Genomic DNA, 20981 nt, shown 5'->3' with positions numbered 1-20981 from the left:
TTTGTACTTTTGACACGTTGGAAAAAGATGAAAAGATACTGACTGACACATTAATAGCAAATGGTTATCCAATAAAGTCTATTAATAGATGCAAAAGTCAGTTAATGCCAAGACCTCTTGTTTATTTAGTTCCGAAGAAAAGTTTATATCAATTTACCATATGGAAGCGAATCCAACAGCATAGTTTTCAGACAGAGATTGAAAGCAGCCATCGAGAATACCTATTATGCTGCTCAGTTGGTTGTGATTGAAAAGTCTAAGCCCATGGTTTCTAATAGACCCAAACAATGCACTAATGATTACGTCACATCCCATTGTATTTACCAATTTACATGTTTGTGTGAACACACATACATAGGGAGGAGTAATCGAACAGTGCAATCAAGGGTCAATGAACATGTGCCTAGATGGCTTCAAAATCAATGTGGGAGGTAGAAAACCAGGTTCATCGATGGCGAAACATAATTGAGACGGGGCACGAAATTAACATTAATACAGCTTTTAGAACGTTGTATAGAAATTGTCAGGGACGAATTCTTAAGTTTATTGAAACCTTGGCTATTCGTAAATTTAAAGCCCCTTTATGTGTACAAAGACAATTTGTCGTAACCTTGAATTAACCTTGGTAATCCTTAAGTCATTTTATGGCCTAGGATAACGCGACAATTTCTTATTCTTTCTCTCCCCTTTGTTATTTTACTTGAACTTTCATTTAATTGACCTTTATTAATTTTTATATAAAAATGCCTTGACAAGTATATGTGTGACCCGATTGTTCGAAATGTATAGCGCAAATACATCACATTTTTCAGATAAACTCCGTCTTCTCATTGTTCTATCGTAAAAATTCGTATTATTAAGATTGGAACGCTTACTGTATAATTTCACTAACAGTTCAGACAGTACTTAATATAAAGCAAACTAAAGTAACTTTAAATGTTTCAGGGAATATGGTGAAGGAATGACTTACTTTAAACAGTGGAAATCTCTAAATGTAGGGGTAATAGCTGGTAAGGTCTGGTATATGTAAGCCCGTATCACAGCAATATTCGCATTGTTGGAGCGTCTTTATTGACATAATAAGCTTACAACTACATTTTAATTAGGAATTATCTACACGAACATCATAAGAGCATTAGTTCTTCAACATAAACTGACATTAGTTGAAGGACCTTTAGAAGTTCAGGGGGCATTTTCTTTCCGAAATCCAAAAATCCTTAGGAATAAGCACACAGAAAGTATTGATGGTGTAAGAAAACTAGAAATTGAATCTCGCCTCAGTAACAAAGATTTATGCAGTAGGCATATTTATTTCCAAAAATATGAACTACGAGGACGAATTTACCTTTGGTTTCCAAGTTGTATACTTTTATTTAAATAATTATCATAGGTTTTAGAACACGAAATTAAAGCTTTGCAAGTTAACAATTTATAGTCGCCAAATTCGTATGACACTTAGTAAATGTAGCGTCAAGTTTGTGAAATCAGGAAGTTACAGTTTTTAGAATTTACATAGTCATAGAAGTCTATTTCCAATTTTGCATATCTTTGTCTTTACATACCGGAAGAGAACTGTTAAAATAAAAGCAATGATACTTTTGGAGTGAATTAATTTGTACAAAGTATATAATATGTTCAGGCTGTTCCCGTCACAACTACTTGGTTATTATCGTCATCATTATCATCATCCAGGTCTATATCGCCAATGTCAACAAATAAATGTTCATCAATCTCTACAACTTCGCCACCATTAGTTTCCAAGAAGGTCAAATCGGAATCGTCATAATGATTATCTTTCAAAAATAGCTCACGTCCAGTTAGTCGTTTAACAGCACTTTGATCTTCAGATATTGACTTCTCTTTTAATGATTCCATTTCTGCAAGGAATTTTGTATTCCATTCTAGAAACGACTCCACTGTAACTCTATCACCACGGAATTTCGCTTCTTCTTCTAGTTGTATAGCTTTTCGTTTTCTTTAGCTTCATTACGCTGACGAATTAAGATTTTTGAACAGATACTATCTAATTTTTCTTGAACTTCTGTTAATATATCAAATAACATTACAAATCCTAGGGATCGTTCAATTACTTCATTGATTATAATATTTATATCGGAAATATCTTCGTCTGAAAGATTTTCAGGTTTAAGTATTTGATATTTAGGTGGTTTATTTGGATAGTTGCTTGTAAGTTCAAAAAGAAGCTGACATCGAACTTTAGTTGACAGTGAATCATCCGACTGACCATTTAGGTTTACTTTTATTTTTCGTCTAGGTGTAGTTTGTACAAGTTGATACTTATCTTCATAAATGGATTCCAGTGCAAGTAATTCATTTTCACAATCTTCTACTGACATCTTTGAAAATAAACAAAAATTCATTAAATTGAGAAATAATCCTAGTGAAATGCCTCTTTGTACCAATGTTTTTGTTCAAGTAAAATAAATAATAATAAAGTATCACACTAAAGATGCAGGTTTACTACAAAGGATATAAAAATCCCCTTCATCCTGTATGTTTCTATCACTGACAATAATGGCTGAAAATGTGAAGCCATATCAACAGCTTTTGGACCATTTTTATTGTTGATGGACGATCTACCAAGTAAGCCGGTAATATGAGGATGATTTCAATATGATTTGAATAGGATCAACTATTGGACCATTAGAAAATTACTCTCTTTTAACTCCAACAAGTTCCACCGCTGAGTAGTAGCGACACATAAAACTTGTACTGTTTGATGTGATTTCAGCATTAGATGGTAGAAACGGACCAAGCCATTAGTATGTTTTTAAGTAAATGTTCCGCAGTTAGTAAAGCGTCTTTTCTCGGAGTTTTTTGAAAAACGGTAGTCTGGAATTAGTCAAAACCATCTTAAGTGTTTCTTTAGACCTGGTCTCGAAATAAACTGCCATATCATGTTATCTTATCTTGAAACATGCTCAAAAGAAGCAACCCGAAAGGTGCTCACACAGAGGAATTCATAAGTAGGAGCTACTTCCGAAGACAACTGAGAGAAACAGCGAGTCAAGTAAATGGCATAAAGTTTCCAGTTGGAAAACTACTATGAAAGTAGATTTATCAGGAATAACTGCAGCTCAACTTTAAGAATCAACGAGTGCAACAATTTAGTCACGTCCTACTGCACCAGACCTCGGGAAAGACAGAATGTTTTCAACAAATCGGGAGAGTCAACTAGAAAGAATAAGATGACGCGAACCCCCTACGGTTTAATCTGTCGGTCTTACATAATAAGGAACCAAACGACTGAATTTTAATGTCACACACTACTGATGCTAGCCATTTTTCAGACATAGCAATGAAATCATAAGATCAACGCCGATATAGATTCCGGATCCAATCAGTCTTTGTGACTTTTCCAATAGTAGATTTTTGCTCCTCAGTGGAAGCATAGTTTGCTTATTAGTGAATCAATATGGTTTACATTGTTTTTCAAACTAGCCTTTTAGTCCTTTTCAGGAGATTTTTCTAGTTTTTCAAGGATGACTGAGGCTGCATTTCTTGAACTTAAACTCTTCCCCGCAGACCGGTTCAGCAAAGGATGTAAGGGCCTCCGCTTTTCTAGTTGCCAAAGCTAATCATTGACTTTATTTTGATTTTCAAACAAATCTACATTGTGCAGATCAGGCTGTGGCAAAACCATGGCGTTGATGTAGCATTCTAAGGCTGTATCTGGCGACAAAATTTTTGGAGCTCCTTGTACTTTGTCCCTTCTGCACACCCTATTCCTTTTCTGCATCAGTGTGCTTATAATCTACTGCATTTTGAGGATGTCATGGTAGTCTTATTCAGATCTGAAGCAGGGTTAACTATGGCATATGACTTCTTTGGAATTTTTCAGGTGCTCCACGTTCCTTACAACTTATCATTGGTCTGCTGAAGCTTCCTAGCTGTGTTCAATAGCTCAATTCCCTGAGTATTACCAGAGATCTCGTGAAAAACATGCTCTACAAAGCCATTGGTTTGCAACACCTTATATGCAGCAGAAGTGAGCCAGTGAACACATTGTGAGACCGTTTGCTCTGTGGCGGACTAAAAGTATTAATATGAAAATAGTGAAAAATTTAATGAACGGAATGTAAAGACAGTTAATAACCCACAAAATATATAAATCTAAAAGTCTTGACGTTACCTTTATTTTCAGGTCTAGCGTGTTCGGGTCTTGATCATGTGACGCACAATTGAAACAAGTAATTAATACCAAACACGGTATATATAGTCCAAATCGATGTATATCAGAAAAATCCTATACTAACCACAGGAATGTGACCTGTAAAAGTAAAAAGCAATCATATTACTGATTTGTCAATGTAGCAGCTGATGAGATGATGAAGACGAGGAATGTATGGGGAGCAGTGTATTTGTGAGTTAATCAATGTGTCCTAGGAGTTGATACAGATCGGTAACGGAAAAACCAAAGTCAGATTTAAAAAATAATGTGCACATTAAGTGGCGTTACGAAAAATATGAGATTGTACTACTGCTTTACGAGAAATAGTATTCGAACACAAAAATATGTCAAGAAATATAACATGTTAATTGCATGTTGATGTACAGAGTTATACTGTGTATTTAGTTGAGTATTACTAAGAGGAAAAACCTTAGCTACCGTATTCGCACTATATGTTCTGCTGATATAGTCGAACAAGAGCTTACCACCTTGCATAATACTTCTCAGGAGAACGGCTACCCTAGAAAGTTTATAATTAAATATATGGTCACGAAGGCGAAGGTAGGCGAAATACAAACAGTGAAGAAGAAATCCTTGTTCATGCGTCTACAATTCAGAGGGGATGCGGCTAGCGAAATACTAACTCAGAGACTACGTAGGACAATACAAAAGTCGTTTAATGCCGGAGAACTGCGATTAGTATTTTCTACGCGCCCAATGGTTACACCGAAGCTAAAAGATGAATTACCTAGAATGACCACATCATTTTGTATTTATCAGTTCAACTGCTCCTGTGGAGCGAGTTATATTGGTCGAAGTTCTAGAAATTTACATTTTCGTGCTCGTGAACACCTTCCAGCGTGGTTGAACAAAGGTTTGATGAAGAAGGTGAACAGCTCAATATTGGCCCATTTAGTACAAACCGGTCATAGTGCCAGTATAAACCAATCTTTTCAATTATTTATAAGGTAAGTAATTTTTTGCCAAAACTGGTCAGACTGAAAGTCCTTCAAATGGCTGAAGCAGTAGCCATCCGAATGAAGAAACCGGAGCTATGCGTACAGAAGAAATATGTTCAGCCACTCCTCCTCCTGGCCAACATCAAGGCCAATTAATCTATCGTAATCTGAACTATTGAATGACCCAATTTGACTATGACCTTTCGTAGTCAATTGTAATTGTCCCTGTTATCTTTATTCATAAATCTTTGTATTATTATTATTATTATTATTATTATTATTATTATTATTATTGGTTAAACATCATTAATCTCCCTATACATGATTCATTCACTTTGCATTCATCTCTCTGTATTACGTCTGACTTATTTGATCGAATTGTAATTGCACTATTATTTCTCTCTCACCCTATTTGACCCATATTTATTCTGATCATGGATCTTAAAATTTCATTTAACATATACACAGATTCAAGTTAACATTTTATATTAGTCATATTAACATTAACAATTTTATTGTATTTTGTTTATCACAATCCCAAATTCACATGCTCTAAACGATGTACTTTACCCTTAACTTGGCCATTTTTCGGATTAATAATTTGGATATACAATGTTATTTTCTATTTTATGGTACGTTGTGGTCTGCTTGACTGGTATATAAACTCAGTATGTTTGAAATATAATGATTCATAAATCCGAGGCTGAAACTTGTGTTCTGGACGCATCTGGCTGGGCTAGACAGGAAGCGAGACCAATCAGAACCCTAGGTCGTTCTACGTGTTTGTGCGTCTTTGGTCCGATCAAAAATTCGCTACCCTTAATCCGCAGCATCTATTTTTCACGTTATAACAAATACGCTTTACCTTTTAAATAAAAATTTTAAAAATATATGCCGGTTTTCCACCGCATTGAAGATTTATTTTGGTCTGTTGTTGAAAATAAAGGCGAACATAGGAGACCTTTGGGGTTATGTCAGTGGAACCTGGAATTAATGATACATTTAACCATATTTCTTACCTGAAGAATTGGAAAACGTTGAAGATCCTTCACAGCATCATAAGGACGCAAACGTAGGTCAATGTCTGTTTTACTCCAAATTTTCCAAAAAGTCAATATCAGGGAATCACCTCTTCTGAGACATTCTTTTAGGTGTTTATGAGCACTTTCGACACGGTTGTTTGTGTGGTTGCCCAGGCTTAATACATGTCGCCGGTAACAGCGAGCCCACATTGACTTCCTGGCAATCCAGTAATCATTTATGTAATCGTACGCCCGTGGGAAATGCGTCCTTAGATGTTCGTACTTTCGAGCAAATCTGAATATAATGCGTTATGAAAAGCGAAGCTCACATATCAGACCGTCTAGTCTTCACAAGGTGTTCCAAGCATTTGCGCACATCAGGATTTCGGAACTACAGAAAATAATTTGTACAGCTAACACATACCTTCCTGAAAAACGCTCTCGGGACATGGAATGAACAAAGTATTATGTTAGAATGACTGTGCGTAGACTGCACAGCCGAAATTTCGGTCGCTGCCGAATCCATAATGAAAGTACATGTAGCATAAGTACCGCACATGATCTCTTTAAAACATTCCAATAGTTTTTCGACATCTTCGCGTCGTTCTTAACTGCAAAGAGCATACATAACAGTGTGCCCTTGCCCAAGACTGTCAGTCACCACTAGCTGGAACAGTGGAAAACTTTAAGATAAATTTATCACTATTCGTTACTTACCCGACTTTATTGGTCTGATAAGTCGAATCAATACATATTACTTCCGGGAACGCGTGGTAAACAGCTATTTACTCTCTGCGGCTGAAGCAAATCATAGACATGTTCCCATTTTCATTGAATAATTTAACTTCAGTATTTGCTTGAACGCGCTGTAAAATGTCATTGATATTTTTAGTGTCTAAACTCAATTAATTACAGTGTGAGTTCAACAACCTGGGTACAACTGTGAACGCATTCTGGCGATATCGTCCTTGGTAAGCTGTTTATTGAACTTCCAAGAAACCAGATACCGTAAGCAACGAGTTGGTGTATTACTCAGTAGAAACGTTCTCAAATACAAGCGTTCACTTGAGGTCAACTGTTGTTTCGATGGATCGAAAGAAATATATCCTTCTGTCCAAGGATGGTTGTGCACGGTTTTAATAGAGGTGAGTTTCAACTCACCATTCAGTGCCCGGACCCAAAATCCTGATTGACAATGGCAATATTTTGACCTGAAGGATAAATTCATTTGAAGTAAGGCATACGTAGATGACCGACGTCGTCTCCTTTGCCTAGGTTGTATTGGCGAATTAGAAGTTGTATGCTCTTCAGAAGAATGATTATTGATATCATCATCTACATCCTGAACGCAAGCATCTGACTCTGACGAACTGCGTTTTCGTCCATATGTACCGACATATCGCACGAAAAAGTACTTTAGAGTTAGATCATCACTGTTCTTTTTGCATACTGACATAACGTACTTAGTATGCGTATACTAAAAAAATAATTATTAACCTCAGAAGTCATATTACCTTATGTACTTCTTTCAAACAGGTCTCAAAATTTTCCCAACTTGTAAATCTTCGAGATAACATAATATCATTGAAGATTCGTCCTATATCATGCATCATCACGATGGCATCGTCTTCTTTACTTGAAGAATGAACGTCATTAGACATGGTGTGGCTGAACTCAATTCAAATCTAAAAATGTCTTGATTTGACCGCTTCTAAAAATTTTCACGAATTGTCGATGTGACGCACCAATCATTTTGCGACGGTTTGACCTTCAAGTGCTCGCAACCCCATCAGTTGACGATACCCTAGGAGCACTGCCGGACGATACCCTAGGGGCGTTGCCGTCATATACTAAGCATTTCTTGCAAGCAAAATTGTTTTTTATGTAGATGTAAGTTCTTCATATAACAAATAAGGTTTAACACATGCTCCAAGTACATCTCCTGTTTGTTTCTCCTAATCCGATCTTGGCGAGAATTCTGAGTTTTGGGAAAGCTGCATTATAAATTTTCTGGAGATACGAAAAAAGCTAAAACCTTTCTTAGGTATGGGTCCTATTAAACTAGGACTTGTAGGAGTACTGCAAATGCCAGTAAAGAGACCAATGACCCCCTATTGCACCATATATGGTGCAGGCATATATACTTGAATTTTAATGTCGTACTTTTAATTTTATATAACAGTGGACGACGAGTGTTTTCTTTTTTAGCTGTAACTCAGTGCTTAGTGCTCTACGTTGTCATCGTGATAAATCCGCAATAGTTCATGAACTGGCGGACAACATCAACAAAAACTTCATTTACAAGGGTTCTTGGCGAGACTCTAATTTAGCGACGACCTTTGAACGAATCTTAAATGACCTTGACAATTATTAGCCAATCAGAAGACAGTTAGTATAAAGTGAGAATATATTGTAAGTAAGTAATGAATTACAGTGGATATTCTTCTTTTACATGATTTAAAAACTTGTTAAGGTTTGATGAAGGTTCAGAGGCTCTCAATTCATAATGCATATTGTATAGAAATTCGTCTACAGGGTTAGTGGTTAGGGTTGTAGCCAGTCAATAGACATCTCTTCTCTAAAATCCGATGTAAACCGATCGCATGTTAGCACCCTAATCCTAACCCCTAATCTAACCACAACCTCACCCTAACCTAACCCTTAACCCTAACCTTAGTCCTACACCCTAATCTAACCCTAACCTTAACCTAACCCTAAACCCTAACCTTAGTCCTAAACCCTAATCTAACCCTAAACCCTAACCTTAGTCATAAACCCTGATCTAACCCTAACCTTAACCTAACCCTAACCTTAGTCCTAAACCCTAATCTAACCCTAACCTTAACCTAACCCTAAACCCTAACCTTAGTCCTAAACCCTAATCTAACCCTAACCTTAACCTAACCCTAAACCTAACCTAACCCTAAACCCTAACCCTTAACCCTAACCTTAGTCCTACACCCCAATCTAACCCTAACCTTAACCTAACCCTAAACCCTAACCTTAGTCCTAAACCCTAATCTAACCCTAAACCCTAACCTTAGTCATAAACCCTGATCTAACCCTAACCTTAACCTAACCCTAACCCTAACCCTAACCCTAAACCCTAACCTTAGTCCTAAACCCTAATCTAACCCTAACCTTAGTCCTAAACCCTAACCTTAACCTAACCCTAAACCCTAACCTTAGTCCTAAACCCTAATCTAACCCTAACCTTATCCTAAACCCTAAACCCAAACCTTAACCTAACCCTAATCTAACCCTAAACCCTAACCTTAACCTAACCCTAACCTTAGCCCTAAACCCTAATCTAACCCTAACCTTAACCCCAAACGCTAACCCTATGGACGAGTTTATATACAATATGCATTATGAATTCAAAACTTCTGAGCCTTTATCAAATCTCAACAAGTTTTTAAATCATGTAAAAGAAGAATATCCACTGTAATTCATTACTTTCTTGTAATATATTTCTACTTTATACTGTCTTCTGATTGGCTAATAATTGAAATTGCTCAAACGCTTCTTATTGGCTCGTCCCTAAATTAGAGTCTCGCCGTCCCATCTGTTTTAACCTCTCATTAATCACCTACTCTCTAAAATCCGCTGTGAACCGACCGTATGTTAGCATCACGTGTTGAACTTGGCTCCGTGACCTTGAAATCGCTCAAACGCTTCTGATTGGCTCGTCGCTAAATTAGAGTCTCGCCGCTTTCTTTCTGTTAACATCAACTAACAAGCTGAATCTGCTTATAAGCACTACACCCAATATAGGGTAGCGACAATCGATTTGCTTGTATGAAATGTCTCCACTGTATGTAGACGTTTATCATGTTCCCTCTGCATAATAACAAAAGCTCACCTGCAATGTACTTTTGTATATAACAAATATTTAGACTAACGCTTATCTTGGGTAAAATTGTTATCTAACTGAGTACTTACAGGTCATTTCCATAGATCCTTCAACTACCAGTAGTTTCTTAAAAAGCATTTGTAAAATGTATTCAATAAGAGTAAGTCGCTGTAACGACTTACATACAATTACAATAGCACTAGTTGTTTGGGTCCTAATAATGGGGGAACAGGGTTGTCTTCATGTTAAAGGATCGTGTTGGCGAAATTCCTGGTTACGAAACCAACCTGGTTACTACCCACTACATTTACCTTCATCTACTGGTAAAACTTTATGACAAAACTTGATATTATTAATCATACTGTTATGCTAACGCTGTTGTAAACACGTTTAATTTGGAAAGTCGGATATCTTATAAGTTTATGTATCAAGTACTCAGAATGCTCTCTATCTAGGTTAGTTAAGTTTTTCTATCACTGAACCATGTGAATTGAAGTTTATATTTCTGACCTTAACACCGATGGCTTGGAGGTTAATGTATTAGATCTTCAGCCACTAAGCTACAGCTTTAATCCTCCATCTATTTTGTTTTGGTTTTGCTGAAATCGAATTTCACATATATGTACATTTTTGAATAACTTGTATTATCATCATTGCCGTTAATATTACTATTAATATAAAGTGACATTTGGAGAATCAAGGACTTTGTTTGAAACTTGATGCAGATTGGATCTCTTTAAACCTACATTTAATCACAAAATGATACACTTATGTACATCAATAAATGGGGAAAAATGTATCAAGGAAATAAATTGCCCTAGAAAGTAAGAAAAATATACAACTTTACTGGTTGATCACAGGTCCTAATACCAGTCCTACGCTCGGTCATTCACACTGGAAATTTTTAGTTTACAGAAAATCTGATTCTACATTTTGTGCTTTGTAGCCTTTATTCGGCAAGTGTCATAACTCTACATTTTCTCTCAGTTGTCTAACATAAAGAAATTATTTCTGAACTACGAGTTATTTGGCTGATCTTCCTTGAGACGACCCCACAGCAAGTATTGTCCCCAGATACATTGGAATCTTTCTACTGTATTTGTGAGACCATTAGCCTAAGAATTTACCAATCATTGGAGCATTCGGTACAAAGCCATAGGGACATTACTTTTGATGTTAATGTAATTAGTTCTGTGACTACTTGTACCAAGTTATATAGGGGAGAAAAATGTTTTTTTTGCACTGTCTTATCCTATAGTTGGTTCTGTCTTGACTTTGTTGTCTCTAATATGTTTTCATGTTATCAGTGAAACTAAACCGTGGATTTGTTTTCAAATGTTCTCGTTTTTTCTTATAGTATGGATGATAATAATGATGATGCTCCATTAGAAACGTCATTTAAGGAATTTAAGAAAAAGAAAATATATCTAACAGAAAACCTTAAAAGTGTTTATCAAGACGGTATTCAATCGTTAAAACGTAAACAAAATCGCAAGAGTGACCCTAGATTTGACCCTAGAGTTGATGGTATTTGTTACGTTGATGATTGGGAATTTTTAGAAGATGAAAGAGCGAAAACCTTAAAAGTATGTCATGTTTTGATGTATAATTATTTAATTCTGTTCGGTTTCTATGTGGGTTCAGTAAGCATGGATATATTATTTGACACAACTTCATTGATTTGCTATACCACTAAGAGTGGATATCAAAGAAAACTTACAATACCACCTGAAGAATAAAGTGACTTATAATAAACTAGTCAACGAAATCGAATGTAGGTGCATCTGTTTATGACCGAACCTATCCATTACCGTGAATCCTGAGGTGTTAATTATTAATATCTACCTTCCGACATGTGGCTACGTTCAAAATTTATAAAATTCAATACGCAACCATAAATGGTTCTTCGTAGAATATGGTGTGTTATTCTATAGATCACTTTTACAAGGTTTACGAGATAAAAGAAACACTAAGAAGAAATTAGTACTAGTAGCAGAAAATACAAGAAGCTCTTGACTAAAGTAGACGTTAAATGTTATCCAGGGGAAATATGCTGTTAATATGAGTATATATGGAACTCTCCTAACCGAGTGAGGTAGTACCTTAAAGTTACCAGGTTGACGGTTGCTGTTGTACCCAATCTTTTCACTTCATAAAGATATTTCTACTTGAAATCCTTCATTGCGATAAGTAAGTGACTTAAAACATACCTCCAAATGCCGTGGTGCGGTAGAAAGTGGGGAGAGTCAGCTCTCCTCGAAATGCTGTTATATGGCCACGTGCATACCACTGCCAGAAAAAGCCCTACTCACTGTCTTCTCGCGGCGTGGGCATTGTTTATGAAGTTGGGAGGACGAAAAGCGAATGTCTGGCGCTCTAACCGGGTTTGTAAGTACGAAAGGCCCACCTAGGGAGTTACAAGACCTGACTTCAAACTACTGGTGCACATGAGCTCCAGGATCCTGAGGGAACAAATGGTGTATGAACCAATTGTTGGTCACAGGCTACCATGGGACTGCATCTCCTTACATTGCTCCACTGCCTTGTGGATTAAACCTTTAAGTAAAAGACTCAGGGAGTAGCCCCCTAAGATAACCACCTTCGGTTTGGGCACCCGGGCAGTATTCCAGCCCTCATACAAATCGAATGGTTTATGTGGTGCATATCTATTTGGTGCCTCCTCATACCAATGTTTATGTGTTTAAATAGATAGATAAAACATACTGTAATAAGAAATGAGTTATTCGGTCAAAGTATCCTGGTTATTTCATGTTCACTCATATGTACTTTGGTCACCGAGGCGGATTTTGTAGTACTGTTAAGTATTCTACAAGTTTATCAAGTCCCGAGAATTTTCCAGCTCTAGACATGTTAAGAACTGTTAAAGATTTCACATATTAATACAAAATAACAAGTGTGGTGAATTTTTCTGATGTTCTATTTAAACGTTCTCGAGTCACTGCCTGGTAGAAAATTGTATGCTACCACCAAATACACATACTGAAGCAGTTTTTCTGAAACCACGTGCACCATTCAAACGGGCTGCCTTCAACGTTCGCACACTTATGCAGGTCGGAAACAGATAGAGCTGGCTATCTCTTTGGGAAGTCTTAATATCAACGTTCGTTGTCTATTCGAGACCCGTATTCAAGACTCTGGTGAAGAACTAAAATTCACACTCCATCTGTCGCTTCAAAAAGCTTGTTGTACGTGCGTTTATCCTGGGACCCTGTGGCATCTTCGTCTGGTCTTGCTGGCGTTGGTGTCGCACTAAGCGCTAGAGCTGAGGCAGCACTAATCGATTGGATCCCCATTAACAGTCGGTTATGTGCTGTTAGATTAGAAAGTTCCATCAAAGTGAGAAGAAATCGGCGTGAGAAACGATGTCTTTCGTCATCTCCGCCTATGCCCCTACAGATTGCAGCCCGGATGCAATCAAGGATGAATTCTACCACCAATTATCTGTTCTTCTCCAGAAAGTGCGTTCGACAGATATTGCAGTACTAGCCGGAGATTTGAGTGCTCAGGTCGGGTGTCTAGGCACAGAAGAGAGTCGTTTAGGTGGCCGAAGGGGACTTGTTGGTCTCAGGACATATAACGGGGACCGTCTACTGCAACTGTGCACAGACCACAACCTGTTTCTGGCTAGCACCAACTTTCGGCACAGTCATCGCCGATGTGCCACCTGGCGTCCTTCCTCTGCATCTCAAGCCTAGACTCAGATTAATCACATCGCGATCAGCTACCGCTGGCGTGGTTGTGTACAAGACCGCCGCCAATCTTACCTTACTCTTCAGGGGCCAACGAAGTGACCGCCACCAAAGGATTGATGTCAGCAAGTTGGTTGCAACTTCTGTTGCAGGTAAGTATCGAACCGAGCTAGCTTCTAGGCTAGCTACCATTCCACCGAAAAGTATAGATGAGTATTGGTTGCAATTGCATGACGCCACGAAAATGTCGGGTACAGTCAGTTGTGGGTTTGCGAAACGTCCCGCTTATAAGCACTGGGTTTCTTCAGGCTCCTTACAACTCATTGAAGCCCGTCGGTCTACTCTGGGTGACCGTGAGTTTGACCATAAACGAAGGATGTTACATAAGGAAATTGGGCAAAGCTTGCATAAGGACCGAGAAGCCTGGTGGTCGGAGAGTGCTAATGAGTTGGAAGCAGCAGCTGCCTCTGGTAATTACCGGAAGCTCTTCCAACTCATCCGAGCCACTGGCAGCAAGAAGTCTGGTGTGAGCGAAACAATCTGTGAGGAGGACGGGATGCCAATCACTAACATCCATCGACGTCTTGGACGATGGTCAGAATTCTTCGAAGGGCAGTTCAACTGGCTGCTGCTCCGACAACATCGGTCAGACTGTCCTGCCCTCCATGGCCGGTGACGACTGATCCACCAAATGAGGCGGAAGTCCGCGAGGAACTCCAACTCTTGAAGCGCTACAAATCACCGGGCCCAGATGACTTACCTCCGGTTCTTTTTAAAGATGGTGGCGACTTTCTGACTAAGGAATTGACGGCGTTGTTTACAAAGGTTTGGGAGCTAGAGAGTGTACCAACGTCATGGAATGAGTCGATAGTTGTCTCTATCTTTAAAAAGGGTTCATGTCATTCCTGCAACAACTATCGGCAGATAAGTCTACTTCCGATTGCGTCCAAGCTATTGGTTTCCGTCATACTTCGTAGGTTGTTCAAAACCCGATAAAGATTGACTCGCGAGGAGCAGGCTGGTTTTCGTGCCGGTCGAGGATGTATTGATCATATCTTCACCCTCCGCCAAATGTTAGAACACCTCCATACTTATCAAAGGCCAACAATCGTAGTGTTTCTTGACATCAGGACTGTCTTCGATTTGTTGGACAGGACTGTTCTCTGGGATTGTCTATTGAAGAAGGGTGTGTCTGAGAAGTTTATTAACATCCTAAAGTCCCTATATACAAACACCTCAGGTAGAATGAGAGCATACAACCACTTCTCTCCATTGTTCCATTCGAGCAGTGGGGTTAGGCAGGGTTGCCCAATCTCATCATTCTTCAACTTTGCCATCGATGACATTCTGGAAACAGCTCTGATGGATGTAAGTAATGGTGGTGTGGATCTGTTGCCTGGAGAAAGACTTCTCGACCTTGAGTATGCGGATGATATTGTCTTACTGTGTGATAATGCCCAAGCCATACAATCCGCACTTAATCAGTTGGCAATCAGTGTCCGTAGGTATGGTATGTGCTTTTCACCTTCGAAGTGATGAGATCAATGCACGTATAGTGAAAGCCAAAGTGACTTATGCCAATCTGGGCTATCTTTGGTGCCTTCGTGAAGTCAGTCTGGCTGTAAAAGGTCGGATCTACAACGCGTCGGTGGGAGCAGTTTTGTTCTATGCTTGTGAAACCTGGCCTCTCCGAGTTGAGGATGTTAGATGACTCTCTGTGCTCGATCATCGTTGTCTCCGAAGGATTGCTGACATTCAGTGGCAACACCATGTCAGTAATGCAGAGGTTCGGCATCGTGTGTTCGGGCACAGAGTCGATAATGCAATTGGTGTCACCATCTTGAAACACTGACTTCGGTGGCTTGAAATGTGCTACGAATGTCCTCCCAGAGAATTCCACGGCGTGCATAATTTGCCGACTCTGGGACTGGTTGGAAGAAGCGGAGAGGTGGTCAGTGTATGACATGGTGTCGTGGCATGAAAGAAAGCTGCAAAGGACTGGCTTGTGTTGGTCCTTCACGACTCCCTGGTTGGGGTCCGAGAGATGGTGCAACACAGTGGCTAGAGACGTTATCAAATATGGTTCAGAATAGAAGCCAGTGGTGATCCTGCTGTAACCTTTTACTTTCTTCATAAAAAGTGGTTGTATCTTCCTTAACTGAAGGAATTCTTCTGGTTGTACCTTTTCGTTTCCCCCATTATTATTATTATTATTATTATTATTATTATTATTATTATTATTATTATTATTATTATTATTATTATTATTACACTACCTTACACTAATCTGTTCGTTATTGTTCTTTTTTAACACTCCTTACCTTCTTTTTTTCTCTTCGAATTCTCATTGTTTTGTGTGGCGCATATATATTTAGTGCCCCCTTGTACTAATATTTATGTGTTCAAATAAAGAATATCACTCTCACCCAACCATAGCAACTTATATCTTCTACCGCAATCGACTGGCTATTCAATGTAGTTTACTGTGACTGTAAAGCATTGTACTGAATTCAAAACCTACTGTATATTTCAAATTTGGGATATTTTTTATCAGGTTAGTAACTAGTTATCTGCATATTGTCGTAAATGTTCCTATTAAAATGTTTATCTGCTTTCTGCTATGTGAATATATACTTCCAAACCAGAAACTAAAAAAGATGCTGCGTCAGAATTTAGACCCGAACAAACGTAAGGAAGTGACGGATGCGTTACATTTGGTAAGACAACGAATAGCCACAGCAAAAGATAGAAAATTCCGTAAGAAATTCATGGATAAACTGCAGAAGGAACAAATTGAAAACTTGGAATCAGGGAGATCTGTTCGTTTTATTCCTCGAGGTAAGTACACGTATGTTACTTTTTCAAGAGCCTAAAATAACTGGGCATAATTTTCAGACATTCTTTTCTTTTGACGTAACTCTTTCGTCACATTTGGGTTTTCTAAAAGTTATAAATGTGCATTTACTAAAGTTTTTATACCTAAAAATGAATAAATGCAAATAATTTGTTAAAGGAGTTTGTGTAATATGTCTAGTAGAACGTGTAGTAAACTGAATAAGAACGTTGAGAATACGTTTAAGAGCAAAATGAATGATGTCTTTGGAAATAGACACCTCTAACCAATCAATCAAGTCATAATGAGATGCTTTTGCAGATGTCTTGTAAAACCTGAATCAAACTAATCGTTTTATCGGTCTTCTGAATGCTTTGTTTTCACTTCATGATACTTTAAACCTGGATTTAAAACATACAGTATCACGTAGTAACTTCTAGCCCAACATCTGTAAATCTTTTATCTTTTGTTTAGTTGAGCAGTACTAATTATCATTTAGCTGAAAATACTGAACACATATCTTAGTTATTCTGTTCGACTCGTATTCAGAGTATTGCAAATTAATTTTCATCTATTAAATGGGTATGCTCTTCACATCAACACTTCTGTTTTCAGCAGTTCCACCACCTGCACTTGTTTTCCTATTTGAGCGATGACTTGTCACTTATCACTTAATACTATTAACTATGGTCCCCGTGTGTGCGTAAAGCGGTCTTCCATATCGACGTTTATTTTCTAGATTCTTATCCAACTTTGTCATATTTACCTTTTCAAAGGTAACAGTTTCTTCCTTCAGTTGATCATTATTAGTTTCCTACTTGAGTGTTCTCTAATTCTTCTGGGATATACAGGCAACATTTTTTCAGTGCTCATATTGGCAAAATACGGTTTCATTAATATATGTATTAATACTATAAGAATATTTGATATCCGTTTCTCACTTCTGAAATAATAAAATAGTGCCTTAGTTATTGGTCTACACCAAAGTCTAGCCTATTAATAGGGAGTGACGTGGTTAGTCACTGTGACCATTTCATATAATTGCCGGGTTACATTAGTATTAGTATAGATACCGAAAAGAACTAAAAGTAAAGTTCCAAATATTACCCACCAATATATAGCGGTAACAGTCGTTTTATTCATTACTACAAATATTTTTACAGTAAGGAATTTTCAGCACCACTTACAGAGTATTGCAATCAGTTTCGCTATGAAACAGTTATGTTGCAATTATGGAAAAATTTCATTAGTGCTTACCGATAATCACTATCTGCCGCGGTAAATATCAGATCAGTCTCGCTTTAATCTATCATTATTTTCTGAAATTATTTTTATTTTACAAATGTAAGGCTCATTGACATGAACATATAACCCCTAGCCACTTCGAATTTCGTCAAAATTATTATTTGACTTCCTTATTTATAACTTGTCAATCAGTATAACTATCACGTAATTCTTGGAACAGTTTATGAGGATATAAGTTACTGATTCTGATAGTCTTTTGTAGATTTTTGGTTGATTTATCTTTTCGATACAAATTTTCATTACTTCCCGTCGCAAGCACAAAGTGATTATCGACTTAAATCAATTGAATATATGGGGTAGAGACACTTGTATTTGATAGGGGAATGGTATCGTGCTCACAGCGGAAGGTTAGCACTCTTGGTTGAATTCCGTTCGGGAATCACAAACTAGAAAATAACGGTCATTAAATGCTTCCTAATATGTATATGTTCTTCGTAATACAAACTATCTTTGAGAAATAGTTATAGTTCGTTTCGTTTTCCTAAAACCGCGTTCTTTTTGTTAGACTTTAGATCAGTTCAACAAGTATTTTTTTATGTCAGAGCTTACTTACACTATTAACATAACTTTTAAACTAATTTTCCAAATTTATCAGCGGAACTCCGTAAACTTGTTCAGAATGAACGTCTGGCACAAATGAGCAAACGGCAAAAAGAGCGGTATTTGAATAGGAAAAAAAGAAGATTTACTTCGGATGATAGATAAATTTATTTATATATTCTGCATATAGTTTTCCTAAATGATACATTCGAATCGCGCACTGTAAATTACTGTACATTTGTAAAAATTATTATCTCATCCCAACAATGTTGTATTCTTTGTCCTCTATCAGTATCTGCTTTTTTTTTTATATATATATATATATATATATATATATATATATATATATATATATATATCGGTAACATTTTAGTATTCGGTTCATACTGAAACTACACGATCACAAATTTCAGCAACATATGTAACAATGAATGTTTAAGTTGAATTTTACCACTTTCCAATTGAGCATATTAACAGTGTCCTTGCGTGCGTTCAAAGTATTTCTGAAACAACTTGATTAATAAATTATATGTATAACTTTATTCCCATTATTCTTTCAATTTATTAATCTTAATTTTCTTACGTTAGGATCAGTCCTCAGTGATTGCTCTTTCAAATGAAGTGATTTTTAGCTCTATAGATATAAAAAGACTTATATAATTTTCCGTTTAAAGAATATTCGTTCTCACAGGTGCAATTATTTTAAAATATAATATATATAAAGTGATACAGCAATCAAAAGACTTCATTACAGTCAATATCGAATAAGTTTAGGATTTGAAGATTGAAACAATACATATTTAAGTAAGTCAGGAAGCTTCATATCAGTAGTAAACTAAATTTATTCTTTTATTCACACAACTGGTATGAGTATGGGGTCTATGTGGAATAAATAGAATGTGGCTAACAGTAGGATCCAGGATGTCCTTTTTCCTGTTTGGGACTCTTCAGGTGGGTGTACCTGTACCCTAGAGTTAATGTCCACCTCGGTTTTCGGACACACTGCCTTTTGTTTCGAAAGCCAACGCGTTGTCAACTTAACTATTCCATCCAGATAGACACATTTGAAGATGGTATAGATTTTTCGATTTGTAGTAGTTTGGATTATTCTGTCATTGACATTTGACAAGTGAGTGATCATATGAAATTGTACTGTCAGTTGCTATGTTAACCCTACATAGTTTATTCTAACTTCCAAACAAACCAATCTATTCATTCTTCTTAAACCACATTTTGACCTTGTCACTAATTGGCTTATTAATTCTGATTGTTTCTAGATGAGCGTATGTGTGTGCACATCTTATCCTACTCATCATATGTCTGTAGATTATTTTTATCTGGTTATAAATATTGATTAAATCGGGTTGGCCCACTTGCCTTTACTGCACGTCACTTTGTTTTATCTTGCTTTCCAGTCAACGCTTGTTCGAAATATACATATTCAAAAATCCATTTTCGTATTTGACTTATTTAATTCCGTTCTTCACCAACGCGATTTAAGTCTATGATTATATACGAGGTTTGGTGATAAGCATGTTTCAATAAACATCAGCATGCAATCTAACTGGATTCAAATTAAGGACTACTAGGGACTTAGTGGATAACGCGTTAGCGTTCGAAATGAAAGGCAATTCGTTTGAATCTCAAGGTGAACACCACCTCTAAGGTACAGATACACCCAACTGATCAGTCCCGAATAGAATGAAAACACATCCTGGATCCAACTGTAAGCTGAATTTTGTCTGATCTACGTGAACTTGTAGCAGTGTCTATGTGGGTGTGATCCTCATGGAATGAACATGCGCCAACTAAAACTAGTCAATATATCAACAACAGGATAACCCAAACCAATACAGATTAAATTAAAAAATAAGTATAAGTTTCCAAAACTGGTCGTTTGTCTTTGTTGCACCTTTCATATTTTTTTACCGTCTGAGATCAGTTGTGTGAGTTCTCCATTCATCTAACAGTATCATGAAATTTACTGTGTAATGTTATATGACCAGTCGATAAAATCTGAACATTTCTTTACGTCGGAGTAATTAAGGACTACTGACGCAGTAATTCAACTTAGTCCTTGTACCATTTACGCTCTTTTAATTGTTTTATTCGGCTCTAGTTTAAATTAACCTCGCCAAGTATTGGAGTATTTATTGTCTACTGTTAATTTATAGGTTTACTGGTGTCAGCTTTCCTGTCTGCTGTCTTCTGTTAATGCTCTGTGCTAATTTCTAAACGATGTGTTGTAAACTAGTTAGAAACCTACCTCTTTCCGTACACTGTATTCCAATTGTTATGAACCTAAATCTCTTCTTTTTAACAAGTAATACCAGTACAACTTGTCATATCCTCTTAGGTTACAGTTCTAGATTCCGTCCTCACAAAGATGTTATGCTAGATAAACTACTGTGCCAGCAAGCACAACGCTTTTTCGTTGTGGGTTACCATTTGTTTTATTCTGAGCTTTTCACAATCAATGAGCATTTAACGTTTGGTCTTAGATTAGTTGCCTCAGTCGTGCTAACCACATCTTTATTCCCCGGTTCTGACTAAGTTGGTATCCTCGG

At 37.2% G+C, this 20981-nt stretch overlaps 2 protein-coding genes across 3 annotated transcripts; one reads left to right on the top strand and one right to left on the bottom strand.

Annotated features, from left to right (window-relative positions):
• Positions 1-1228: 1228 nt before the first annotated feature.
• On the bottom strand, positions 1229-4620 carry RWDD1_3 (RWD domain-containing protein 1). Its single transcript, XM_051218175.1, has 2 exons — positions 4154-4620; positions 1229-2357 (listed from the first exon to the last, which is right to left on the bottom strand). Exon 2 carries the CDS (start codon positions 2355-2357, stop codon positions 1953-1955), a length of 405 nt encoding a protein of 134 aa, XP_051064166.1. The 5' UTR covers positions 4154-4620; the 3' UTR covers positions 1229-1952.
• A 3337-nt stretch (positions 4621-7957) lies between these two features.
• On the top strand, positions 7958-19235 carry MS3_00009773 (uncharacterized protein). Of its 2 annotated transcripts, none has more exons than XM_051218173.1 (4): positions 7958-8063; positions 11384-11612; positions 16382-16574; positions 18470-19235. In XM_051218173.1, the coding sequence occupies exons 2-4, from the start codon at positions 11385-11387 to the stop codon at positions 18577-18579; spliced, it is 531 nt and encodes a 176-aa protein (XP_051064164.1). In that variant the 5' UTR covers positions 7958-8063; position 11384; the 3' UTR covers positions 18580-19235. The 2 variants fall into 2 exon arrangements, with proteins under 2 accessions (XP_051064164.1, XP_051064165.1); XM_051218174.1 differs by lacking the exon at positions 7958-8063 and adding an exon at positions 9853-9987 and having other exon boundaries at positions 18470-18946.
• Positions 19236-20981: the final 1746 nt, after the last annotated feature.

The sequence above is a fragment of the Schistosoma haematobium genome (assembly GCF_000699445.3).
Source record: "Schistosoma haematobium chromosome Unknown HiC_scaffold_9, whole genome shotgun sequence".
Classification (NCBI taxonomy): Eukaryota; Metazoa; Platyhelminthes; class Trematoda; order Strigeidida; family Schistosomatidae; genus Schistosoma; species Schistosoma haematobium.
This window is presented reverse-complemented; position numbering and strand designations above follow the sequence as displayed.